The following is a 27898-nucleotide window of genomic DNA, read 5'->3' as shown; positions in this document are numbered from 1 at the left end:
ACACAAAGAAGGTAACGCTTTTAAAGGAGTAATCTGCTGTGGGAGACCGGTAGGAAAATATGAGCATGCTCTCATGGATTGTTCCCTGTGATGCCAGTAAGGGCAGAACTTGCGGTTTTGGAAGAAATTTTAATTTTAAATTAGAATGGGAAGTTTGGCCAGAGCCGATCACGCCCATGTAGTCAAGCTATGTCACTAGGAGCATCCGGGATATACACTTCATAAATAGGACCGAGTGCAAAAGGGTGGTTGTTTTTGCTGAACGGAACTGTAGACATCGCAGTCTCTTGCAACTGTTTACTGTTTCTTGTACACCTTAACCTTGCTTAGCATTGCCTCTTAAAGCAGCCTGAAAATGCAGACTGCCACTATACCAGCAGTATACTGCCATTGACAGAACTTCTAGAAGCGAAAAATGGTTGCTGTTCTCTGAAATAGATGTTACCAGTGTTATTTTGATACTAGTTTCTTTAAAACATCTTATTGCTTTCAACTACCATGATAATGAAACATGCATCTCAGTTATGTGGCACATCTTATTGGATATGCCCGCCTCCTAAGCGGTGGCAAGTAGTAATGTCGGGGTCTGCTAACGGGAAAGCAACATTTTGTACCCGACATTTGCACTTATATCGTTCTGCCATCTTGCCAGGCATTGTTGTGCCAAGGCCAGGCATATGTTTGTGTTTGATCCCTGATCTTTCAATTCCCACAAAAAAATGCGGTCGATAGAAGTCAGTAGACTGTCCCTTTAACAAGTGCACGCTAAAGAACCCCAGGTGGTCGAAATTTCCGGAGCCCTCCACTACGGCGTCTCTCATAGCCTCATCAGTTGCTTTGGGACGTTAAACCCCAACAAACCAAACCTTTAACAAGTTCTCTTGGTTTCCATTGCTGCATGAATTCCAAGCACTGTGTCATCAGTTAGCAGGGTTATGGCATTGCTTCTCAGATTGATAAGGTACCAATCCTGCACTGATCATTACTTAGCTTTGAAGAGCTTTTTTTTTTACTCATTTCATTTCCCTCCCCCACTGCGATGTGCATTTTATCGCACAGCCATTGTGCAGTGCAGTGGTTACGATCCAGTGAACTCCCGTTGCTCAAACCATTGCAGTGCATCACATTCACCATGCCTCGCTCCGAGAAGCAACAGGCAAAGCAGAAGAGGCGACAGGAAAACTTCAGGCGTAGGTTGCTTGGCAAGCACACGTACGGCCCTGCACAGGACAGCTTGCCCTAGAATGCGAGGCACATTGCTCCAGTGGATGCGTTCTTACCTTCGGTCCGGGGCTCGTGAAGAAATTGAAAATGGACAAGGCGTCAAGCTTAGTGGTTTCATACTCCCAAGATTCATCTCCTGGCAAATACATTGTTCTATTTCTACCTGTGAACTTGTTTGGGTCCCGCATTGGTGTTTCCATTTTGCTGCATGTAGCAGCTGCTGTGGGTGCAGTACATAGCTGCCATTGCCTCTGGATGCACTTTTCTTCAACAGTGAACTCTTTGGACATGAAGCCAAGTTTACAGGACCTTTGTCCCATGTGAAACGCATGCTAAACACCCTTTTCACTGTCCTCTTTGTGGGCTTGTATTCACAGACACTACACGGTGAAGTCAAGTCAGCATTGGTCTACGCAGGGTGATGCGTATTTATGTGAACTCTGTTCTAGCTAGCCATTGCATACCATCCAAGGCGCAGTGCAGTGCCAGTAGTGATGAGCTTTTACCGTGCCTGTTACTAATCCAGTCCCTACTCATGAAAGTATTAAGTGCAGCTTGCAGAGGAGGTACAACTCAACCTACCTTTAGCACATTAACCCAGCCTGCCCCACTGGCTGCATGACCCAATGCCCTAGTGTTAACACAAGCCTGACAGCCAGTTCTATATTTAAGAGAGAAGCTCTGCTCGATCTCGTCATTACTAACTCCATTTGCAGTAAGTTTACCACAGCAGAACTAAAATGACAAAGGCAAGTAACTGAAGTAAACCAAACTGCACTCCTGCCAAAGCCATAGAAGTCATTGTAGACGTTGGCATGTAGTGCATACTGTCGCAAGCAGCAGCGACGCCTGATCTTGGACAAGGAAAACTACACGTAGGGTTGCAGTATGCATCCATGGTTTTTCTTCCCATAGGTTCTCTGTTCCTGTAAACTGCGGCTATGAGCATGTGAAAATGACATTGCCAAAACGAATTGCAGTTATTTACAAAGGTACCCACAAAAGCACAATTTCAGCTTTCAGATCAAAATTTCTATTCCAGCTTAAAACATCTCGGCAGCACTATTCTCTGTCCGTTTTTCTTTTTAAATGCCCAGGTATCATTCGAATTTCCCAGCAGCAGCTAGATGTTATGAAATGTGCAAGCTTTCGGTTAGTTCTGTTCCCACACATTTCTCTGTCCAGAAAACACTCTGCACAAGTGTGTATGTCAAATAGTGCCTTTTTAATGGTAGACGTTAAGTCATATACATAGAAAAGAAATCATAAATAAGTTTCAACATTTTAACTGCAGAAAGCAAAGGAAGGCTGTACTTTTCAGTTCACCTAAAACTCCAGATGACTGTGGCGACATCCACAGTGGAGGCATTAATATACACATCTTTATAGAACAAACCTGTTCGAGGGGGCGGCAGCAAAAGTTAGAACAGCTTTTCAATACTGAAGTGAATGTAAAACAAGGAATGAGCTCAATGAAAACTGCTGAAAAGATGGATGTTTTCATCACCTGCGTAACCTGTACATGATATTCTGTTTGCAAACATTAATATTACCAGCTCTTTGTGCTCTACAAAAAGAAGAGGTATGCAAATCAGGGAAGCGAGGGAGACACACGAGTCTTATGTACAGGGATGCCTTTGTAGATGACAGTGAAGGATGAGCGGCCAATGTACAGATCAGGAGGTGACAGTGTGCAAGCAACTTGGCCTGTGAGGTCTCAACAGCCAGACTCCACATGAAAGCAAATTTGAAATGACTGTCTACAATAAATAAGTTAGGAGAGCAAGAACCGACTGCTGCAGACACCACCCGAGGCAAGGACACAGATGAGAGGAGATCGCGGCATGTGGTGATGGTCCCGCGGAGAAAAAAACAATGCACCGGAGAGGATGACGAGAGCAACAGTCTTTTTGTTTAGTCTCCCGCCTCTGCCATTGTTTGCACCCTACAAAATAGACTCCACGACCCTTCCCGTAAAGCTGTACAAGGCCCCATTTTACAAAAAGATGTATACACACAGTCAATCACCACAGAACGACGGGTCACTGTCCTCATTGTCACTAGACCCGTCGGAGCAGATGACCCGCTTTCGCTTTTTGCGGGGCTTTTTCTTTGCTTTGTCACTCACTGCAGCAGCACCTTTGGAAGTCCGGCCCGGGGGCCGTCCACGATGGCCAGGCGTTGACAACCGCTGCCGTGGCACCGGGGTTGCCACGGCAACCGTCGGCAGCGCTGTCGTGGGGGGCGCGGCAGGAGCAGTTGTCGTGCTCGGAGCAGCAGTGTTTGGAGCAGCACCGTCGTCTGTGGCTGGGGCTGCGGTGGCCGTCGCGGGAGCTGCTGGGGGCCGGGGCTGTCCCGCATCCTGGTCATCATCGTCTTCATCTGGGTCGATGGTCAGCATCAGCTGCTTAAAGTCGAGGTAGCGGCGGCAGAGCTCCTCTCCAGTCGGCTGTTGATCCTCATCCTCAGTTGCCAAGAACTGCAGCGTGGGCTCTGGATTGAACCGAACCCCCGAGCGCCGGTTGAGGGCCTTCTCGTACGTTTTGGCGGCCTCGTTGGGTGAATACTGCTGAATGCGGCTGTCGGTGAAACCGTACGTATCCTTGAGAGTCTGTTTGACAAACAGAAGCAAGATGCAGCCCTGCGCAGCCTGCATGCTCTCCTGGAGGGGAGTCAAGTCAGGTGGCAGCCTCGCTAACAGGGCTTCCAGGTCATCATCATCTTCCTCGTCCTCGTCCTCTGTCCGGGTCACTCCGTCACGGGTCAACAGTGCCTCGCGGAAACTCTGCAACAGGTTGGAACCCGCCACTGACAGCAGGACGTCGATGTGATGCATGACAAACAGCGGCTCATCTTGCACTTGATACGGAAAGTACACTATGTTGTCGGCCACATAGAGCAGCTCCGCGAGGGGCACCCGTGCCTGTTCGTCGAAGAGCTTGAGCAGAGACAGCAGGAAGGCACGCCGGCTCTGCCTGGTCGCTCTGAGCACGGAGTAGAGGAAGCCATTGCGGCTGACGGGTGCCTCTTCAGAGCGGTAGCCACGTACGAGAGAGCCCGGCTCCTGGGCGGATCGGTGCATCTCAAACGAGAGGCGCATGCCAGCATGGGCCTTCATCTGGACAAAGCCCGGGTACTTCTTCTCCAAGTCCTGCAGCAACTGGTCCGCCTTGGTGCGCAACAGCTTGTCGTCGTCAGTGCCCAGACAGGCCAGGTGTGGGACCATCTGGACCGGATGCACAAGGCCCTGACCCAGCACCAACTGCAATACCTGCAGTGCGGCACGACGCACAGCTAGTGTTGGGTGGGCAGCTGCTGCTAGGATGTCCTTGAGGTAGACCTGCACTACCGTGCTGGCCATTCCCGAGGACACATCGCCCATCTCCTTCAGGTTTTCCCCTTTCGATAGCTTGCTCCATTCTGCATCACGGCGGATCATCTTGGCCTCCTCTTCCATGAGATAGGCAGTCAGATTCTTGAGCACTTGCACCCTAGCTGCAGGAGATGCTAGGGGGCTGCTTAGTAGGTGCTTGTACAGCTCCTTCACCTCAGGACCTAGCATCAAGTCGTATTGGCGGACAAGCATGAAGCCTAGGCCCGTGAGCGCTCTCTGTCTAATGTCCTCATCTTCATGCTCAGTGAAGTACAGCATGGCTGCAAAGACTCGCTGTTTCAGAGGCTGGTCAGCATCTTCAGCAGGCTCTGCAGTGCCGTCTGGGGCAGGCTCCAGGTGTTCGAAGTCAAAGTGCCGACACAGCAGCCCCAGTGTGTAGAGGCAGCGCTGCATACTCTGGCGATTGTATGAGCGACCTGCCTGGTGTTCACGTCGCACCAAGCAGAGAAGCATGAAAAACTTGTGGAACATGTCACGCACCAGGGGATAGTTGTGCGTCACCCGATTCACCACAGCACTAAGGCAGCTCACACTAGCCGAAAGGATAGCCATCGCGTTGCGTATGAGGTGCTTGGCCAGGTCTTCTTCAATCTGCGCCAGAAACGATTCGCTCGGGTGCTCCATGAGGGGCACAACTAGTTCGAGACAGCGAGTGACATGCTGGAGCACCTGATAGTCCTGTGGGCCCGACACATGCATACTCAGGTACGGCTGGATAGTGTATGCGTGGCGCACCAGTAGCTGGGGTCGGATGCGGCTGAACAGGTACAGGGTGCCCAGGCAAGCTACCAGGTGTTGGGACGAGGCGGCACCTTCTTCCAGCCGCAGCAGTCGCTCCACTAGGCAGTCCACAATCTGGCGGCAGGACTCGAGCACACCCCTGCGCTGGCCATCTTCCCGATCTTTCAAGAGGCCACCCAGCAACTGCTCGAACCAGTCCAGGCCCATCTCGCGACATGCAGCCACAACGTGGGTGATGTGGCGCACTTTCTGCAAGAGGCGTTCCTCACTGTTCTGGGGTGTAAACCACATGCTCTGGAACACCTCACCAACCAGTTTTTTGATGCCTTCCTCATCGTTGACACGCCCAATGATCTTGACACATATCTCGGGGATCTTCTCAAACTCTGGCTGCTCAAGGCACACATCCTTGAGGATTTTGATAACTCGCTTCCGAACACTGACACCCGTGTCTAATATGCGCTCCGTTAGCATGTCATAGTATTTGTGAGTCAGCTCTGGCCGCACTAGGATGAATTTCCCGACCAAGTCTACAGCTGCTTCGCGGACGCTCGTGGAATGATCCAAGAGACGCCCATGCACACCCTGCCGCATGTCTGGCCGGCCCAGGATGGACGGGTCTGCCTCGACGACAAGCGTCAGACACTTCATGGCCTTGGTGCGTACCGCCACTGCAGACTCACTCAGCACCCGCAAAATCTGGGTGAGGTAGACATCAAAACTTTGCGAAAAAGGTCGCCGAGAAGCCAAGAAACGTGAAATCAGTTCTGCAGTGGCATAGTCTAACGTGCCTTGCTCAGATTTGAAGCCACTGCCAGAGTCCTGAGGCTTTGCCAAGTGCAAGAGAAACTTCTTCCGCTCCTCTACCAGAGCTGCAAGCTTGGCTTGCTGCTCCTCGCTTGGTGCAGCGGGCTTCTTCTCGTCTTCGTCCTCCACATCCTCTGGTTCACAGTTGCGACGGCTTGCCTTGCCCTTGCTGGTGCGGCTGTTGGACTTGACGGGCGTCTTGGTGCTTTCCTCGTCGCCATGGCTCTTGTCTGCTTTGGCCTCAGCCATGGCATCTCTGTACCACTGTGCCACGTAGAAGCGCCTGGAGAACTGCAGCGATGGGTCACTGTCACGGTTGGCGTCCAGGTAGTGAAGCAGGGCCCTCTGCAGCAGCTGGGTCTCATCCATGGGACGCGCACCCTTGGAGAGACTGGTCAAGGGCAGGTCGTCTTCCTCGTCCTCCTCAATCTGGCGGAGAATATCCTTCACCGTCTCCTTTTTGATCTGGCTGCTCACAGCATCCTTGCGCAGTCGAGCAGCCACTACGCCCAGGTAATCAAGAGAGGCCACTCGGAGAGACATGTCGAGAGACTTGTTGCTAAAGTTCTGCACAAGCAGCCGCCCCAGCAGGCTCAAGATGAGCTCCGAAGCAGGCCACTCGGGCTTGTTCACTGTGCTTAGCAGGTCCTGGACAAAGTTCTCAAACACTGGCCTGTAGTCCATGTCCTCATTTTTGGTGCCGCATTTGCGCAGAAACACCGACAGGAAATTGGCAGCAGTGTGCACGGCTGCATCATAGGATGTGACAATCAGCACATCTGTGTCCACCGCTGGCGTCTTGTCCTTGCCCTCAGCAGAATCTCTTGGCGAGGGGGTGCCTTCGGGAAGCTTGACAACGCTGTGGATCAGCTGGAGAACCAACGCTGTCAGCATCTGGATGTGCTCTTCAGAGTTGAGGCGGTAGTTGCGCAAGCTCCGTTTGCTGGTGGGCAGGCGTGCAATGGAGGCTAGGATGTCCTCCAAAATGAGCTGCCGGTGCTTGTCATAATGAGCAAAAATGGTGGTCACCAGCCGCAAGGCATGCAACTGCAGCTCGCTGACGCCTTCAACAAAGAACGGCCCTACGCCCAAGGTGGACACTTGCAGAATCAGGGTGTCTGTCAATGTCTGCAGACCCAAGAGTTCTGCTAGCAGCCCCACCAACTCGTGAAGCCGATTGTAAAGCTGGAGCACAGAACGCTCCTTCACTTTGTGGGTTGCATGGGCTCGCTTTTGCCTTGCATTGCAGCCTTCCTTCGCCCGAGTGTCCACTTTGTAGACTGGGTCAAACAGTGGGTAGATGGTGTTTTGAATCTGAAACTTAGCAAAGATCACAATACGCTCAATTAGATCCTCCAAGAAGACCCGCTTAGGCATGTTGGCTGAAGTCATTATGTACAGGGCGGTCAGAGAAGCATCTGCTGAGCGTGTGATGCGCTCCATGGTCAGCTCGGCATACAGGCGGCCTTCCTCATCCTCCTGATCTTCTTGGTCCACAGGGCAGAGCTTGGCACCATCCACTACATTGCGCTCCAATATGGACAACAGTCGAACCAGTCGCTCTGGCGGCACCTGGTTAGTGGCTTGCAAGATTTTAAGCTTAGCTGCTTCGCTGCACAACTGGCGCAAGAGTGAGGCTGTCACTAGCGCTTCCGGAGGGCACCCAACCTCGTCGTCCAACTCTTGCGTAAGGTCAAGGTCTTCCATCGAGTCAAAGATGGCCTCAACGGTGCGCGAGAAGCGCTGGTAGGTATTGCTCTCCATTAACTCCTCTGCCGAGAGTGGTGCGGGAACAGGCTCTTTTTTCATTTTTTTGGGCTTTGGCTTAGACCTTTCTTTAACCAGTTGGGGTGCAGGAGCCACTCTGCTTGGTTCTTCATCGGGCTCAAATGCTGAATGTTCACTCTCGCTGTGATGTGAATGCACTGGTGACTCGGCATACTTGGCCTTCTGGTGGGTTCTGCGCCTGTTTTTCACTCGCTCGCTCAGAGAACTGGCATACATGTCCATACTTGACCTTTCTTTTGTTGGTGACGGCCGGTGACAATTACGGCGATCATTTCCTTTTGATGTCTTCCCATCAACACTCTCCCGCTGCTTGCGTGCTGGTCGCTTTCGTGCCACTACGTGCGGACCATCGTCGTCATCGGACGAAGACTGTATTCGGCTGTTTTCGCGCACAGAGTTTCTCACAACCTTGTTTTTGTTTGATGCCTGTGCAGTCTTTGGAGTTGTGGCTTCCTGTACACTCTGCTTGGTTGGGGAAGGTTGTGCAGACTTGCGAGTGGCTTTGGGTCTGCTGTCCACATTGTTAACCACGCATTCTTTTGGTGGCTCTTTAGACACCTCCCGTGCTGGTGGGCTCACAACAGGAACACTGTTTGCACGTTCCACAGTCGGGCACACAGGCGATGGCGGCACAGCATTTTGCACTCCCACACCACCACCACCACTACCACTACCACCACCACTGGGCGCAGGCACAGCACATGACGCAACTGGCGGCACTGGGCACTGCTGTGGCTGCGGCTGCGGCTGTGGCGGCTGCTGTGGCTGTGGCGGCGGCTGTTGCTGTGTCGGTGGCTGCACACTGACATGCACAAGGGGCGACTCTGTCCGCTTGTCGCACGGTGTCACACAGTTTCCGTTAGGGTAAAAGTTTTGGTTGGGCAGTTGCTTGGGCACTTGGGGCGAGAACGGAGTCCCGTCCAGGATGCCAGCCACTGAGTGGTCGTGCAGTGGCGGATGCGGCGTGAAAGGGGTGGGTGGGAAGAAGCCCGGGCTCCCATCCAAGCCCTCTGCGGGTGAGCACAGCTGTGCGGGGCTGTAGCCCTGAGGCTGCTGCTGCCAGGGAGGGGGCCCCTTGAACAGTCCTCGCGCCACCAGCAGCTGGAGCAGTGGCGAGCAACCCTGAGGCGGCAGAGCACCGTCCCCGCCATCCTTGAGCTCCACGTGGTCAGTGTTGACTTGGGCAAGGGCGTCCACCAGGGGAGGCAGGAGGCGGGCATCGCTGGCCAGCACCCGTCTGGCTTCCTCAGCCTGGGCAGCCGGCAGCAGAGAGCGGGCTGGACCCGCTCCAGGCAGCGCCGAGGGCAGGGGCAGCTCCAGCAGCAGCTCAGTGATGCTCTGGATGCCCGCAAGCGTGGTGATGGGCACGCTGGGGCCCTCGCCATTCATCATGCCGCTGGGCCGGGGCTCAGGCTTGGCCCCGGGCCTTTGGCCTCCTGCACAGATATGACACGGTGTCTATCAAACAGCCAGCTGGGAAAAGATAAAAGAATAACCCATCTGGCAGATGCTTTCTGCCACTGCCACCTTCACTTACATGTACAACATCCACACTTGTGCCCCCACTAAAATCTATGCATGGGCACACAATTCTAGACACTACAACGTGTAGCCGCATCGGCTGCTACTGCCTGCAATGCATCATGCACGATGGCAATAATAAAGCAGCCGCGGTACTTGTCGAGAGTTCAACATCAATAAAAAGTGACGCTGTGAACTCAAGTTTTAGTGCTGCTAAAGGAAATCCTTCCGACTTTCAAAACTGATACCACGTTGGTCGCAAAAATGGGCCGTAAAACAAATAAGCCCCGCCGGAGTGTTGGGAAAACTCACCGAAAAAGATGAGCCGTCGTTGCACAGCGCACCATTTATGTCAAGTGTCCAATTGAGACGATGTTCAACAGCATTCCCGCCTTGAATAAGTACGGAGCAAGCAAGAACTTGCTGCAGCGGTTCCAGGTGATTCGCACGTGTTCGAGGCCGCAAACATTGGCGTCCCAGTCAGGAATACGTGAGTACTGCCTGCATGTAGTACCAGTCGCCAAAGGGCAAGCTAAGTACGATAAAACACTATTCCCACTCGGCTTATTTCCACGCCAGTGACAGAAGCAGCGTGTCAATAGTGAAAGGAATGAAAGACGCGTGTCACTCGCCAGCATTCGTGACCATACTAACACGCAGTGACGACACGCTTCGCAAATCGGTAGCAGATAGCCAAACTGACGCTTGACGCCGTGCATCCGTCCGTCATCGTTGGTCCGGCTACTAGGAGAAGTGGAGCAAGCCCAAACCGATCGCTTCCGAGCCGCGGCGCGACAATGTAGCACAATTAAATGGAAGATTATGGCACACAGAAGCATACAGTACACAATTTAACACCGCGCAACGGTCTATCCGTCCGACGTTTCCGTATACACAGTGCCGTATTAGGCTTAGACACGGACAGACATCGGTGGCCGAAGGTGACACAGCAGACGCGCAACCGTAGGTCCCGGTGTAACTCTACCACTGCGAAAGCACTTCAAATGCGAAATGGCTTCTCCGCGAACACGGAACACGAGAAAAAACGCAAGATACTCGGCGGTATAAATGTTTACGTGCTCCTTAGGCCTAAAGTGGTTGCCAGCCAAAGCAGAAGTGGATAACCTCTAGTCCATGTCATATGATCGAGACAGCAGAGTTTGGCTCACCTTCGCCACGGCGCGTGAATTAGCCATCGCGGAATTATTTTTCCTGTCTACGCGTCCTCCAAATGTAGCATCGTAACCCTTTACAAGACGTCTCTGATTTTCTTTTTCGAATACACTCTCAAAACGGATCATTGTCCGCCATTACGACAAAACAGGAAGACATTCTCAACCCAGGATTGCAGCGCACCAAGAAAAAGAGGCAAACGGCCGAAATCGTACATTCACGAAGTATGATTTTTTTTAGAACGAATTCCATGCGCAGTGCCGCTGAGATTAGCGAGTAATTTGGTTGTGGCTTAACAGCTTTGTGCGCGCCGCTTCGAGAGTAGGCAAGAAACCCGTTATATTTTTTTTATATTATGTGCTTAGCGATGTGTGCGCTGCTACGCGTCTGCTGTTGCTGTTCGGCCTGCTGTTGGTGGAAGGAAAGAAAAAAAAAATCGACGAAGAGCTAGTGTGTGTGTGCCACAACTGCCGGCGCGTTCGTTACGCCACGCAAAAGCACACCTTCTGCAAAGTTCACGTCTCGTTGTTGATACGGCACAGCGCGCGGTGTGTGGATACGCACGCCGCGTAGCTCGTTTGAATGATCGACAGATCGATGCGAACACTGGAATACGTCGCAAGCGTAGTCTGTGCCTGTGTCGTGCTATTCTCAACTGCACTTATTATGCCGATCGTAAAACAACGCTGTTCCATTTCGATCTGCATGCTTGATGTAACATACCCACGTTCCAAAAACTTGGGAGCGCACGCGTTTTACAAATTCTGCTCTGCATATAACTGTTAGTCAATTCGCGTCTGTCTAGGCCGCTTGCGAGTACGATTTCGCAAAGCTGTCCCAATCGTTTTACTTCATTTTAGCTCGTACAGAGCTGAGTTTTGCAGTATGTGCTTCGACGTCTGAAGAAGTGCGAGTTCATATACGGAAAGGGACGTCGCGTGTCTGTAAGCGAGACACGGCTCCAGCTGACACCTCGCGAACCCGACTCCCTGCCTCGCCCGACTCTCGCAGTGGGATGGGGAAGGGAGACTCCGGCGCTTCGGCCACTTCGACCACGGTGGATTCTTCCACCGTGACTCGGGCCAACGTGGACAAGTATCGCCATCTGCCGGGAAGGCGAGATGTTATGCTAGGAATTTTTTTTTTTCCCCAGAAGATGGCGACTCTGTGCAAATGTTTAAAAACTTTTCTTTGCGCAAATACTAATCGATCGCAAGCATCGGTCACAAGGTAGCGTATTCTACGTTCTTTGATATGTAATTTAACTTGCCTGCATTTTCTAGAAGAACAAACTGCTGTCGACTGCGAGTACAGTTCTTGCAGAAACGAGCCAAGCAGCTGATCCGACAAGCTGTTCCGAATGCCGGACGAAGGAGCAACCGAAAGCCCGGTTTGGTGGTTGGGCGTGTTGCTCGTTTGTTTTGGAGCTTACTGTCGCATTTTTGCGGCGTTTTAGTCAGAGCAGCGACGGCTCTTTCTTTTGACTTAAATTTTAATGAGCAGACAACACGGTATCCTCATAGAGACGCACAAACTTGCCCTTATGTCGGCAGCGCGCGCATCCCTTTGTTTCGGTTTCTCAGCTAGCCTTCCCGAAAACTGTACGCGTGAACGACACCAGTGTTTCAGTAATCGCGATTAAAAGTGCAGGCAGGTACCGATATTTAATTTCATCTCAAAGAACGCAGACAATAATACGCTACATTGTGAGCGACTCTCTCGATTAGGCGAGTAGTTGGCGCACACGATAAATACGGAATCAAGTTATACAGTTGGTTCGCTGAATTACTATATTGAGGATTTTGCTTACCATTTCTGCAACAAGCCCATACAGAATGTCATGACCCTCACAGAATGAGTATAGATTAATGGTTAAAAATAATGGAATTTCAGTCTGAGCCATTGGCTCAGTCACGCGTTCTTGTTTAATTTGCACTGAGGTAGCACCTTAATTGTGCTGCGGTTTTTGTTTGTTTGTTTAAAACCATGCCTGTGTGCCATATTCTTGCCTTTTAGTTATGCAAATCAAACGTCGTGTGCAGCGATTCATTTCAAAGAAATGAAGTTTCAGTGCTAGGAATGGTAACGGCATGCATCTGTCGGTAAAAATTAGAACTATGAAGATATTTTCAAAACTTCAGTTCACATATATATTGATGGCGCAACCGTTCTCAAAGTGCCGGAGAAGTCCTATGATAATGACGCAGGGAGTTCTCTCCTCTTAGAAACACTATAACGGCATATATGAGGCACGCGCGGAAGCACTCGATCCGGACTTTGCTCTATCGGCAATGTTTCGACACAAGCCCGGTGCAAGGCGGCCTCTGCCGAGCATGTGGAGCAACACTGGAAAGTGCGGAACGTGGCTCACTGCGCTGGGTTATCCACTCGACACCCAGAGGGCACTACCACACCTCAAGCGTTGGGCTTTGCACTCTGACCTCGATGTGCCTAGAAAGGACTGCGCCAGTGATGGTCAGTTCACCATACGATAGACACCTTTAGCATACCCAACAAACCCAAAACCTCCTCAAAATCTCCCAAAAATGACCCATCGGGACATTTGGAATCTCCCCAGGAGGTGCTCATTTTTCCCGAACACATCTAAAAAACGTCCCCACAACTAGCAATGTCCAAAAAGTTGTGCGTCCCATGGAAAGCCCCAAAAGGTTAATGCTCGATTTCTCGGCTCTGGTTCAATAAAAATATTCCTCATTTTTCGTGCAGCCTGCAGGCATCCAAGCGCACATATGTGCCAAATTTCAGGTGCATACTTACGTTACAGGTGGTGTAATCCACCTTTCCACTCGTCTGAATGCGTGCTGGCTCGGCCGTTCTGTACTTATCCGTTTACGTGAAATGTCCTAGCATTTTGCACACAAAGGAAATATGAACTCAAAAAGTCACCCGATTTGGCTCATATAAGAGCAAATAGCAGCGCCATACAGAAGTAATTTCAGTTTACTAGGTGTGCTCTTAGCACGAATTGCATCCTGTCGTCCATGCCGGCGACCGCACCATACACCACCACAATCAAAATGTATTCATGTTTCAGTCAAAGAAAAACAATACAGACCGAATTGAAAGTCCGTGCCGAAAAACTTACGTTCAACGGCGCAAATCTGAATGAATACAAACAGCAGACGCATACGTATGCACCATTTAATACACAGTGTACATAACACTACGGCGCCATGCATATGATGGCCACTTTTTTCTCCAGCCCTGAGAAATCTGCAATATGAAGCAAGTAAAACAGAATACAGGCTGAAAGTTGATGCACCATAGACGAGCATTCTAAGGGCTTCAAAAGCAGATATGCACATGCAAAAGCAAACGTATGTAAAGAGCAACTTCGGTGACAAAAGAAAAGACGAGATGGGCGTACGCTGCAGACACGCAGTTTCAGGTCACGGATTTTCTTCAAGTTGAAACCCCCCTCACGCTTAGAGACTCGGAGCAAGCTTCAGCGACGTCTTATCAAAACAGAAAAAAAAATATTAGTTCTACTAGGCGAAAATAAAAAAAAATGCGAAAAGGGCCTGCAGTATGCTTAAATAAATAAATTAAATAAATAATTAAAATAAACCAACATACCTTGACGACGTTGCCTACGGAAACCCAGGGATGAAATACAAGGCTGCAACAGCTGAAACCATAAATTAAACGCAGGCTTCTGTCCTGCGCCTTCTCACAGCACAGCGAGCGCTCAAACTACACGTTACACCCTCGTAACGATCCTGGGAGTTTTATTTTTTTGTGACTAAGTGTGGGGATAAGACTGCTTGGAGCCAGGCGGGAAGGTGAACGTGCTCAGGTACATACGGTGGCGCGCTGCATCCATGGTGCGGCAGACCGCGCATGCGGCACAGTCCAGCGTGGGAGTCGAGATCAAGGCACGATTAATCCAGTGGGAGAGAGTCAATATAACCACGCGAACACTGCACAAACTATACCGCTGCGGCAGGATGGCTGCGCGGTGGCGAAGTTGGTAGAGCAGGCTAATTCATGGGCACTCGCAGAAAGAGAGTGGTGGGTCTCGGAAGGTCTTCCCGCCTCAGACCGTAGCAGACGGCCACGCTGCCACCACCAACGTGCTGCAGTCGTCGGAGGCGCTGAGGAATGCAGGGTGCGTGCGAGGAGTCACCTATTACCACGAACTCCGCTGCCACGAACGCCGCCTCGAACAGCGGCATCAGTAGGGCCGTGGAGCTGCGCAAAAGACTTGCGATGCGCAGCCGCGGCATCAGTTCCAAAAGGAATGGTGTGGGCACGCCGAGGTGCGCGGGAAAACTTCCGTGAATCCGTAGCTACGAAGTCCACGACAGCCCAGTTGGCGCAGTGACGAGAGCAAGAACTGCCGCGCGCTGGGGCTTGTGCTCGAACGTCTGGGGCAGCGCGAATAAGCGTGCGCAAAATGGCGTCCGTCCAGCGAGGAAGCCGGGCGAGCGACGGGAGGCCATTACCGCACTTCTGCTAGACAGCGGCGCAGCGAGGAGTGCCGATAGTCGGAGACGCCTGGAGGGACCACCACACAATTTTGAAGTTGGGCGCAAGCTGGGAAAACGCTAGAAGACGGGAAAGATGTTGACCGCCGCTGCCGGCGGCGCGATGAAAATGCAGACCGCCGCCGCCTGCCTGCAGCACGGAGCCGACGGCCCACGTGCGAGAAACGCATGCACCGAGAGAGATGCGGGGTTAACCGCTTCCTTCGGCTGTTCTAATGAAACTGCCGTTTCATCTCTCAAAACGACGAGTGCAAGAGCAAAACCTTCTTTCCCCGCAGCTTGTGGCGCGAAGGAGAGAGAAAAGAGAGCGCGAGCAGTCGATTTTTATTTCTTGTTGAAAATCATTGGTCCCAAAACGTTATGCCCAGTTACATTTCTGGGACGAAAATGCATTAACTCGCTTTTGTTGCTGCTTAACACTCCAGAAAAAACGTTTCTAGACCTTTAGTGGGAGCACTGCCTTTTTGCTTGTGTTTCTATGTCGTGCCTCTATGGTCTGGAAACGTTTGATAAACGTTGTACTGGGACTGGGACATTCCATCCTTTTTTGGAGTTTCTGAGGAGGTTTTGTGTTTGTTGGGTACCGTGTTACCGTTACCGGAATACTGGGAGCCCGCAGTGCGCACGCGCTGATTGGACCCGATGCGGCAATGCGCGCGCGCAGCTGATGGTACCTGGCGCCCAGGCGAACTGCGCATATAGCACTGGTTTCATAGGACGTAATAGATGACAGGGTGGTATGCGATTACACGTGTCTACGGTGCGCTGACTCAATTCTTTTCTTTTCTTCTTTCCACTTTAATAACGGTTAGGGTTCAAAATTTGCGCCCACTCGCTGCAAATTAAGGGAGTAGCCACACCATCATCACTATCCACGGGTGCCACGTGCTCTTTTAAAACACAGCGTCAGTAGAGTAGCCTCATAGCCATGGAGGAAGAAAATGCTCAGAGCTGTGACAGGGCCGAAGAGCGGCAAAGAAGCGCACGCCCGCCGCTCCCCACTCCGGCCGTTGACAGATCCGATCGACAGACTGATAGCTATACAGACTCGCCGCTGTGTCATGCTGCTGTGTGATGTGCGCTCGAACGTGGGCGCGGCTATAGCGCATGGTTTCGCTTTTGCCCCTGTGTGACCCTTTTCTTTTTTTTTTTTGTTGCGCTGCAGCGTCGGCGAGGATGGCATTTTCGATGGGCTGCAAACCTATAAGTGAGGAGCCAAGCTGTAATAATTGTGATACTCACCACCGCTGCATATGCCGAAGAAAGTATACGTACGTATAACTAGGGAAACTTCCAGGGAAAATTTTAAGGTTCACCCTGTATATGCGACCACACCCTTCCATCCATCCCCAATGTACTCCTGATGCTGACATTAAAACTGCCTTCGCAGTTCAGGGTGAACTGCACCTTTCTGGCTACTTCCTGCTGTCCGTCGGCTGCGCGGTCACTGTGGAAAAGGCCTTTCGACAGTCGACGCGGCACGGCTGATATCATCGAGTGCGTTGGACTGCATACGTTCCAAAAATTGATGTCGGGTTGTTGATAACGATTCGTAACCAATTTTGTTTGGCATGTGCTGTGTCAGAAACAATAAATTTTTGTAACCATGCATATACTGAGCGTTGCGTACCGGTAAGAGAAAATGAACATTTCTCCAGGTTGAACGCGTTGGCAAATTTCGCACAGCGCTCGTGGTGGAATTTCGAGATGATTTTTATTTCATACCACGTTTGGGTCGGTATACTTGCTTCAGTTGGCGAGACTCAATCGAAAGTCTGCATCGTATGCGGCGATGAATGCCGGACCAACAATTACGGTTTCGCAACAGCTATGCAGTAGGTACAGCAGCCGCATATCTTTCGCCCCGAAAGTTCGGGATGGTGGTGGTGTAAAACATTTATTTATGCTAATACAAAAGAGGCGTTGCTTGGACCGGGAGCGCTGTTCGTTTCGCGTGACCGATTCGTCTGCAAGCGCGCATCGATGACATTGTATGCACTGCGTCGTGGAAATCAACACTGAGGCATTCAATGCGCACTTCAGTTTTGCCGCAGTGCATCTAGGGTTCTTGTGCATGCTTTTCCGAATGAAAAGTGCCAACGGCGCAAATTTATACGTTATTTTTATCACACAGCTTAGCACTGGTAGAAGCGATTAGCGCGCACGCGTTAGCAGTGGGGTTTCTCAACACCGGTACATAGGCCGGGTGGCGATAGCGAAAATACGACATTATTATAACTTCGCGCAATCTATTGAGACAAGCACATTTAGGTACATCAAATAATTGGTTTAAACAGACTAAAGAAAGCAGTTTCTCAGCGCACTTATACTTACTCTGAGGCAGTTCTCCGGTGCGACCTGGCAATGAAGTTCGCTTCACACGTGAGTAGAGACCGAAAGGTGCGTTCAGTTCAGGTTCGAACTTGGAGCAAGGAGTCGTGTTGACACTTGCCATGTGCTAATAACCGCCAATAATAGCCGTTGTTGATCTCGGCGCGCGCAGTGCGTCTTCGTCTACTTCGTCCGTGCTCTCATAATGGCAACCGAAAGCGCCGTAGCAGACGACACGCAACAGTGATGCGACCGTAATTGTAAATTTTTATTGTAAAATGGTACGCTAATTCTTTAAAATTGCTTGATTTTAGGAGTAAAGGCAGTGACTTTTGTAATAGAAAAAAAAAAGAAAGAAAAATTGTTCATCTAACTTCCGCTAGGCTTCGGTTCTTCCGCGATACGGCGCGCGCGAGCGTATGTCGCGAGTGCGAGTCGCGCAAGCGGACGCGGTTTTGACGTACTCCGTTTGAGTTTGCGTTTGTTTACGGTGTTCGCTGCTTCTTGCTTCACCTTGTAGCCATTCAGCGAGCATAATAGCTTGCGTTCGACACCTGTAACGTAACTTACAGGTACCGTGTCAATTTCGGCGCCACTCAGGTGCCGCTCTATCGACATACCTGACACACACACCACCCGCAACCATTGCGGGCCTCGAGGTCGATGCGCTGGCGCAGGTATGTATATTTTTCTCCGTCGCTTTACAGCAAGTCTGACAAAATGGAAGTAAACAACTTGTACTCGTCTTAGTTTTTTGATGGCGTGCTTTTGTCGCACGAACTGCAGCCACAGGATCCAGCTGCGGCGTCGGCGAGCGGCGTCAAATTCAAGTTCTCCGAGGGAGAAACAGTTCTGTGTTACGAACCAGACTCTTCAAAAGCCAAGGTCCTCTACGATTCGAAGGTGGCTGACGCAGTGCCTTACTTTTACTTCGTAAAAGCGATTATTTTTTTTTTTTTTTGGGGGGGGGGGGGGGGGAGGGGGGGGGGTCAGAATGGTTCATGCGCCTGTTAACACGGGTGATTTCTCCAGCCTGCCTACAAGTTGAAGCTAACTTTTGGCTCGTTGAAACTTGAAGTGCGTTTCTTTCTAGAACTAGCTAATAAATTAGAAAGATGCGCGATCGAACAAGCGCTGAACCGCGTGCCGTCACATGGGCATTGTAGTGCGTAATCGACCGCTGCAAGTCTCGAAGCATATGCAACTCTGCCATTTCGCAGCACCGCAATGATTAAAGGAAAATGGATTGTTTTGTGAGTTTGCACGCTTAGCATTGAGGTCGCTCAAAACATGCTTTTCTTAAAAAAAAAAAAAAGTGGAAAGGGACTTCAATATACATAGTTTTCACTGACGTCATAGCTCCCGCTATCTCTGGGTCCGTAAAACGCAGCGTAAGCCTCGGCGTTTTGTTAACCCGCCCATCGCAAACCGGTTCCCGCGTACACTGTGGAAGTCAGCCACAGTACCCAAAGATGGCGCCCGTGACGTAACGTGGAAACTATTCTCGCCCAGGTGTTGAAACTTGTGGTGGGAAAGGACACTCGAGGCCGCAAGATGCCTGAATATCTGATCCACTTCAGTGGCTGGAAACGCAGGTATGCTTGCTTATGGGATGTGCATTTACTAGGATGACCTCAAACAAATTCGATATGTTTACTAAATTTATTACAGCTGGGACCGTTGCGTTGCCGAGGAGTTGATTTTACCGAACACACCAGAAAACAAAAAGCTGAAAAAAAAGCTAGAGGCCGAAGCTGCCCAGAAGCTGTGAGTAGTAACTGCTATGTTTTGTTTTGCACTTTTCTGAATTCAAGTTGCAGCAAATGCTGAGAGGTAGAGCTTCTTGGTAGTGTTCACTTTTTCTTTCCCCCTCCTGCAGGCTTCAAACGGGTCGATCGAAGAAACGTAAAGTTCCAGCTATTCTGAAAGAAAGTCTGGACAGAAAACTGCGTGGTAGCAGCAGAAAAGAACGGAGCAGAAGTGGTTCTAGTAGCCGTGGAGAAGAGTCTGACAGTTCGCAGTCTGAATCTTCAGAGGTAGTTGGCTTCCATTATGATAGGGAACACATTATTGCCCCCGTACGCTTAACTTGTTAAGAGGGAACAGCGCAGACACAGGAACGTACAACACAGGCGCTGTGTTGTACGTTCCTGTGTCCCGTTGTACGTTCCTGTTTTTGCGCTGTTCCATCTTAACAATGTTCAACCAACTAGCCCGAAACAGCACCCTCATGGACGCTCAACTTCCTAACCCTTCATTTTTCTCCTGGTTTGGAGATGGAAATGAAAAAACAAACAAAAAAACACTGCCATTTGAAATAAAAAGCTTGGGTTAGTCCTAGTCTGACCAGATTTGTTGTTATGGAAAATGTCGAGAGAAGGATTAAGTTCTCATATTTGTTATGTCTTACCGTGTATCAGAATGAGCAATACACCTAGATAAGAAGCAGGCTGTACGATGTTCTTTAGTTGTATTGCGTTGACTTGAGCCCTGGGCATAAACTGAGCATAAAAACACGTGGTTTTTCTAAGACAAGTTCTGTGCGCCTACTGCAAATGTCCATGCTTTGTCCATGTAGCCTCGTTTCATTTTTGTGAAAATGACTGGAATCGTATACAAACAGAAAAAATAAAAAATGGACAACTTTTCAAGGGATAACTTACTCTATCAAGGGATAGCTTACCCAATACTCCCTCTGCTCTCAGCTGCCTAATATAAAACAAAAGATTTCTTCCGTGTGCCTCTACTTTTTCATTACGACTCTTAAGAACTTAAAATAAAAAAAAGCTCTGTGGAATGTCAAACAGCAACATTGTAAGTAGCATTACCTGGCAGATTTTAAGTTCAGAACTGCACAAGCATAACTGCCAGTGTTTTCGTCGCTGCAGTGAGCAGTATGCTAGGTGAATGAGTGTGTTCAAAAGCCTACTACTGTCTTTTAGCCTGGCTAATTTCTTGTATGTTGACTTTTCTTTTCCTGTTATAACACTGCAGAAGCAAGGTGACTTCTCTGATGAAGAGGACAGTGACGATGAACCTCAGGAAGTTGCCACTGATTACAACTTCAATATCCCCCATATTTTGCGAACCAAACTGGAGGATGACTGTTATAACATCACTACTAACAAGAAGGTTTGAATCTTACTTGATCCTTCGGGCTCGATGTTGTATTACATTAGATTCCAGTTGCACTGCCTATTTCTCAGGCATGCCAAAAAATGCAAAACAATGACACACGGGTGTAATGCAAAAGACTCGCTTAATGTTCAGCTCTTTGCTATGGTTTTGTACTTTATCTGTAGAACCGTAGCAGTGTTTCGCTCAACAGTCAGTGACTCTCTTAATGAATAGGTGGTTGTGGCATACACCTGCTAAACCCAAAGTCACAGACTCAGTCCTGGCCGTGGTGAGTATATTTCGGTGGCGGAAAAATGCAAAAGCGCTCGCATATTGAGTTTTTTGTGCAAATTACAGAGCCAGAGGTGTAAGAAATTAATCTGAAGTCCTCCACTGTGGTGTCCCTAAGCCTGTTATACTTAAGTGGCATGGGCCAGGATGCTTTGTTTCTAATTCTTTTTTAATAAGTCCCACCATACTAATACAGTGGTATCCCTCATAACCCACAGTGTCGTCTTGGCACATAAAAGTTGATCAGCATATGTATTAATCAGTTGTGGCGAGTCCCCATTGAACGCGCCATTGATTTATGCTGCGACAGGAACCTGCACAACTCTTACAGCAGGAGAAAGTTGGGAACAAGGCTGAAATGCCTGAACGTTAACAACACAGCACAAAGAAGCATTATTGCAAAAAGCATTACATGAAGTAGTAATGAAGTCATCCTCGTAAGTTGTTATTGCAGATAATCAGAGCAAGGATGGCGTTGATGAAACAGCACTGCCCTGTGATTCTTCTGACACTAATCTAAACAAGAAGAATAAGGATGTCACCATTAAAAGGACACTGAAGGGGAAATATTGATGGAGCATTTAAGCTACACTGTAGTCGGATACAACTCAAGAATGAAGCGACAAATAGCCTTCAAAGGAGCCCCTCCATCCAGTGGCGTTGACCGATTCTCCCCCTTGACCGATCCCCTTGTGCTGGCTAGCGCGAAATCGCATGGAGTGACAGTTGAACAGGGAATAACCACAGCTTAATCGAATTAACCACAGCGTCACGAAAATCGGTTGACGCCATTGACTGGAGGGCCTCCTTCGAGGGACGTCTGCCGCTTCTTTCTTGAGTTGTATCCGACTATACACTGACCAATAGGTCTATTCGATTCAGAACTGGTTCTCTGCACTAATTCTGAAAAAGTTCCGTTGGTGCCGGCGCGGTGCAATTCCAGTTTCTTGGTGCAGGTGCAGCGCCTAAGCAGCGTCACAAATCACTGGTGCGGAGATTTTCAATCGAGCGCGTGCACGCACAGGCCTTGTCGTCTGCTATACGGTTCTCGTCCGTTGTGGTGTGTTGTGTTGCGGTGCGTCGCGTCTGTTTTTCGTGCCTCGTGGAGTCATGGACTACGACATCGCCGAATCCACTTTTATGGAATTTTCTGAGTCGTCAGACAGCGAAGATGAGGAAGCCGACGTGGTGCTTTCTTTAGCAGCAACACAGTTCGGACAGACCGCAACAGAATCCCCAACTACTACGAAAGCGTAGTAGCTAGGTATTTCAGCTTCGAATTCAAGAGACTGTTCAGGCTGTCGCGAGAAACGGGGAAAACTTCCTTTAGTTGTCCATTGATGTTAACAAACATTTCGTCGGCTGCACGCGTCGTCTGCCTACGCCGTCAAACGCGTGCACCACTATCCTGCACCTCCGTCTCTGACGGTGCCGCGGTTCTTTGCACCGAAGCGGCACCACGACTGCACCAAAATCAATCGCGGACGGTGGTGCAGGGGGCGCTGTGAATCGAGCGCTTTGGTGCAGCGCACCGTGAACCGGTTCCGGTGGTGCAGAGAACCACGGCTGAATCGAATGCAGCTAACTACTCTTAAAGCAGTAGTACATTTGAAGGGCGGGGAGGGGCAGCTGGGCGGCACCCTTGACAAGCGAGAAATTTGGTGTGGAAAAGCAATGAGAAACTCGCATTTTTTCGATGCAAGAGGTCCCAGAAATGCATTGTACAAATAGGACCGTCTCCCCCCCCCCCCTGCCCACCCAACCACCCTTGCCTTTGGGTTCACTTTTGATAGTTGGAATGTGTTTTGGGCTGTTGTTGCTGCCAACTTTGTGTGCGCATGGGTGGTTTATATGTGCTATAGTCGAATACAACTCAAGCGCAGAAGTGGCTATTCCCTGACAAAGGACCCCCTTCCAGTCAATGGCGCCGGTTGATTCTCATGAACCTGCTAGTGGACAATGCAGGGGGGGGGGGATTATCCCTGACCACAGAAGGAGGGGACTATCCCCTTTTATTGGCAGCTCCCTGCCTCCTTGTGCTAGCAGGCTCATAAGTATCGACTGGCATCATTGCCTGGAAGAGGGTCCTTTGTCGGGGAACAGTTCTGGAGTTGTATCCGACTATAGTAGTATAATCTATCTGAACAGTCATGCCTGTAACCTCTTTCTTCCATCTTGTGCTGCTCCAGCTGGTTCACCTGCCTTGCACACCGGATGTGGTGGACATCCTGGAGGCTTTCCTGAAGCAGTATGCTGCAAAGTTGACTGGGACAACCGCAAGGCCTGCCAAAGGCAGCAGTTTGCGCCAGCCGCCCCTTGACCCGTCAGAAATAGAAGCAAGGCACGTCACAGCCGCCCTTCCTTGTTACCTTAGATAGATAGATAGATAGATAGATAGATAGAACTTTTATTCACGTCAATTGCCAGACAACATAAATCAGGCCTACCAAAGCCTCAAAGGGCTTGAGTGGCAGCGCCTGGCAGACAGCTAACATTGGCAAAACAAAGGAAAATAGAGACGTTGCAATGAACTTTGCAAAAAAAGAAAATGGTCACCAAACAGAATGAAACAAATATATAACTATTACAACATCAAGAAAGATTACAGTGATTTGAAATTAATACAGTAAATAGCTGAAATAACTACGGGGCAGGAAGCAACACGGAGACATACCGCAAAGTTTTTTTCAGGGTGTATTTAGTTTTCATGCGGAGTACAGTAGGAGGCAAGCTATTGAAACAGGCAGGTACATAGTAATGACGTGTGCGCTTACCGTACCGGGTTGAGGAGCGAGGAATGCAGTAGCGGTATTTTGGTCTTAAATCCCGAGCAGGGACATATGGAACGGTGAACTGACTGTACCAGAAGTGTTTTAGCACAATAGTTTCTGTTAATAAAGAGTTAAAACTTGGAAGCTTTAGTCTTCTAAAAATATCAATGTCATTACCAATGGACAGGTCGTAAGCAATATTCTTTAGAAGCAAACGCAAAAGCGAATTTACCCTATGTTGCCAGCGAACCGTGCAGTGACCATAAACAGTAATTCCGTACCTAAGTACACTATAGGCTAGAGCATGTACAACACATTTACGGACAGAAAAAGGCATAAAATATCTAATGTTATACAGGACACACGATACAGCACGAAGCCTTTGGCAAACAAAAGAAAGGTGCGATTTCCAAGAGAGATCACTGTCGAAGGTCAGGCCAAGATATTTGACCTTAATCGCAGTAGTGGTGAAAGGTTTTGGTTCTTGGGCTATTGCAGTAGCGAAACGTTTTGGTCTGTTGACTGATGGCTTGGCAACAAAATCTACCGTATTTTCCGGTGTATAAGACGCGGCTTTTTTTTCAAAAATTTTGCTGCGTCCTATACAAGGGTGCGTCTTATATGCCAATTTTTTTTTTTTTTTTTTGCGAGTTCAGAAGTTACTCACGTTCATGTTCAAGCTTTTCCGCCAACAAAAATATCACTACCAATAACGCGGTTGTAACACGGTTAATACTTCAATACCGGGACGGCCATGCGCAACTTTTTTAGGTGAACTTTATCATGAAACGGCGGGGATGACGACTTCCGGGATCACAAACATATGGTTGTTTCGGAGGCCCCAAGCAAAAGTAATGTGAAATGCCAAAAGATGGCGACAATCGCGCTTCTCGCCATTGTCAAAAAAAGCTAAGACAAGCCGGCGTTCTTTTTTAGTCAACCTTTGCAGCATTACTCCGTAGTGCGAAGAGAATGTTTCAGCCGCGTTGCCTCCAGAAACGGGCGAACTTCTTGATAGCGCATCTGAAGATGAAGACTTCGTAGGTTTTAAGTAAAAATAAAATGTTGTTATGGACCTAAGGAGAGTTCTTTCGTTTTCTTTCTTTTTTGCTAAAACATGGGCGGCTATGGCGCGAGTGTTGCCGTTTTCAGTCACTTAGCGTTACTTAACAACTTCTCACAGGTACGGTGCATTTCGCAATGGTCGCGCAAGCGTGTTTAATTAAGCCTCGCTAGCATAACTGGGTAAATTGGGGTGCGTCTTATACACGGGTGCGTCTTATATACCAACTTTTTCAATGACAGCCTGCATTTATGGCTGGTGCGTCTTGTACAAGGGTGCGTCTTATACACAGGAAAATACGGTAATTCACAAGTGACATGCAGTATGAGCAGGAACTGTGTGGCATGCAAGGCAGATTTTACTTGATGCATTCTGGAGAAAGAAAGCGTGTCTCGGTAGCTGAAAGACGATGTGCCTTTTTTCCGGTTGATCATGATGGCATTTTTGATTCTGGTAACTGCTGTTATCACTTGCTTAAAGCAGTGTGTCGTGCATTAGGAAATTGTTTGACTGGTTTTCCTACAGCACTCTTCTGTATAAAGAGGTTGCATGAACTCCCAGCTGAATTGCTTGTGTACTCAAGGAAATTTAGTATGCTGCACATGGTACTACTAAGAATGCTAATAAGAATCACTTTTATATATTGAATGATTGAATACAAGGAAGTGTGCTGGTTTTAAATTGTATGCTAATATATACTAACACCTAATGAGCAACAACTATACTCTGTTTCATGCATCAAGTGCAATGCTGTCAAAGCTAGCAGTCGTTTGCGCTGCTTACACCCGCAATCAAAAAGTAGTGCATTCCTTGTGGTGAGCGAAGGATAATACCGTATATTGCCAATTATAAGTTGACTTCGATTATAAGTCGACCCCCCAACTCGCGGCCCCCTTTGGGCAAAAAAACGTTAGACTCCGAATTTAGGTCAACGCTGCCACACCCTGTGGTCCTAGCTCGCCCAAAAAAATTTCCAGAGGGCCAAGTCATAAAGAAACATTATTTGTTCACAAGACATCTCGACTCATCGTCGCTTGTGAGGACACAGTCGCGATCATCATCTTATGTGCCACTGCTGCCGCTGGTTTGTCGATAAAAAGTTGCTATCGATAACAAGGTGCATATCGCGCACGGGGCGTGTTATCCGCGGCTTGGTCGAAATTACTTTTGACTCCGCATATAGGCCGACTAAGACTCCGCATATACGTTGACTCCGATTATAAGTCGACCCCTCAACTTTGGAAGGACATTTAAAAAAAAAAAACGTCGACTTATGCGCGGCAATATACGGTAAATGGTTTGCCTGCTGACTTTTTGCTTGGTACATTCGTCATGAGCTTGACTACATGCACTGTTGTTGCTGATGACATGCTGTCGCTTTCTTGTGCCTCTGACAACTCGGCCACAAAACAAGCGCCGAGTAATACGCCTTCCTTTATTCTTTTTCGTGCGGACTACTTCCGTACCTTTCACAGTGTTGCACCTTATATAAGAAATGGAGTGTGGAAACACACATATATGGGGTGCCAAGTCAGGACGTTCAGTGCCATGCCTGGGAGCTGCAGATAAGAACAGAGCAGACCTTTCCTCAACACATTAGGTCTTGGTGAATATTGCGACAGACTTGTGATTTTGCAGTGGCGCAAACTGCTCTCTGACACCAATTTTATAGTGTTAATTGTGGTGATTTTTTGGCAGGTTTGCTTTGTGCAAGGAAGCAATGGATGGATTGCGCATCATCTTCTCATACACCCTGTCTAATCAGTTACTGTATAATGCGGAGCAAAGCCAGTTTAGGTTGGTGACAGCATCTTGCCGTCCTATCCGGATTTCCAAGTAAGGAAACTGCAATTTTCAATTAACTTCAGCTGAGTTTTTGTAGCTTTTGGGGTTTTTGTAACAAAACACCATTGTGTTATGTTACTTAGGGGTCGAAGTTTTGAATATTGTTCGAATGTTTGTTATTGGTTCATATTCGATTTGGGAAATTTATATTGTAGAATTTTCAAATATTCGCCAGCAATCGAGCACCACACCGACTTTCATAAATCCGATAGTTGTGAAACCGTAATGCCTTGGTGAATCATCTGCAGATTGAGTGTAAAATGTTAGCAAAACAGTAAAAAGGTGTCCTCCTCACTTTCTTCGTCGTTTGTCGCGTGAGGCAACGTTCGGTCACCGCTAGGCTTGGATCTCGTGCGAGATTCCGCAAGTGGGCTTTCCCACATAGCACACCTGGACAGGACACGATGGCCAACCACCCAGTTCCAACTACGAAGCGAAAGCATGTTTTTTGTTTGTTTGTTTGTTTGTTTGTTTGATCTTTCTTTAATGTTTTGCATACCTAACGCCCACACCTATAGCACTCATCGTCCTGTCACCTTTCCAACTGTTATAGCATGAGCTCTGCCACATTGTTTTCGTCAACTGTGAAATGTGGGAAAATATAGCAGAATTTCGCATGAGGCTCCCACAAGGGGGCCGATTCGAGGTGTCACCAGTGGGGAAGCAATCTAGTAATAGTAAAATCCCACATTTTCCATGGTGCATTGTAATCCGCTCATCTCTGATATGCGTGCAATAGCAGGCTTGACGACAGTAGGGTCACACCTGTCTTAAACCAAAAAATAGCCTAGTTTCACTTTCTGAGCTTCGCCGCTACCTTGCGGCGATGGCGATTGTCAGTCACGCATTCACCAGCCATTCGAATCCAGTGGCGCATCGATTTCAGGCACTAGCTGGCACGTCGTTGATCATTTCTTTACCTTTTTAGAAGCTGTCTCACCATTTCTGACTCCAGTGTGTGTTCCCCTAGCCTACGTCTGCGTTTTTCTTCCAGCACGGCTAAACTGTGCACTCATGATGGGCTTTTCATTATTTATACAATGGAGCCTTCTCACAAGGCTTCCCTGCATTTTGGCATTTTCAGTTGTTGTTTTTTTAATAGGAAACGGGGCTTTATAACTGTTTTATAACTAGACCCCTGGATAATAGTATTTCGGCACGTCTTCCAGTCAAAAGTTTGAAATCAGTTTTACTGTACACATTATGTTATTTGTAGTCTCCAGTCATGTGTCAATTCATGGATTACATTATTTCACTCATTTTGCATTACCACATTACATTTGTACACTTCGTGTTTTTTAAAAAGTATGATGGTGAGTCAGTC

General features: G+C 48.9%; 2 protein-coding genes across 3 annotated transcripts in view; one reads left to right on the top strand and one right to left on the bottom strand.

Annotated features, from left to right (window-relative positions):
- Positions 1-27898, top strand: part of LOC149370913 (uncharacterized) — a 68193-nt gene that overhangs the window by 30229 nt on the left and 10066 nt on the right. Inside the window, exons 19-25 of the mRNA XM_089563688.1 lie at positions 18274-18390; positions 19000-19082; positions 19159-19254; positions 19367-19523; positions 20482-20619; positions 23085-23236; positions 26428-26565. Of these exons, the coding sequence (XP_089419814.1) occupies positions 18274-18390; positions 19000-19082; positions 19159-19254; positions 19367-19523; positions 20482-20619; positions 23085-23236; positions 26428-26565 (881 nt within the window). The remainder of the gene's footprint in view (positions 1-18273; positions 18391-18999; positions 19083-19158; positions 19255-19366; positions 19524-20481; positions 20620-23084; positions 23237-26427; positions 26566-27898) is intronic.
- On the bottom strand, positions 2431-10813 carry Nipped-B (Nipped-B cohesin loading factor). Of its 2 annotated transcripts, XM_089563613.1 has the most exons (3): positions 10645-10812; positions 9788-9976; positions 2431-9390 (listed from the first exon to the last, which is right to left on the bottom strand). In XM_089563613.1, exon 3 carries the CDS (start codon positions 9344-9346, stop codon positions 3245-3247), a length of 6102 nt encoding a protein of 2033 aa, XP_089419739.1. In that variant the 5' UTR covers positions 9347-9390; positions 9788-9976; positions 10645-10812; the 3' UTR covers positions 2431-3244. The 2 variants fall into 2 exon arrangements, with proteins under 2 accessions (XP_089419739.1, XP_089419746.1); XM_089563620.1 differs by lacking the exon at positions 9788-9976 and having other exon boundaries at positions 10645-10813.

This window comes from Amblyomma mixtum, chromosome 1, assembly GCF_055824585.1.
Source record: "Amblyomma mixtum isolate Tamu chromosome 1, ASM5582458v1, whole genome shotgun sequence".
Classification (NCBI taxonomy): domain Eukaryota; kingdom Metazoa; phylum Arthropoda; class Arachnida; order Ixodida; family Ixodidae; genus Amblyomma; species Amblyomma mixtum.
Note: the sequence above shows the minus strand (reverse complement) of the source record. Positions and strands in the feature narration are given on the sequence as shown.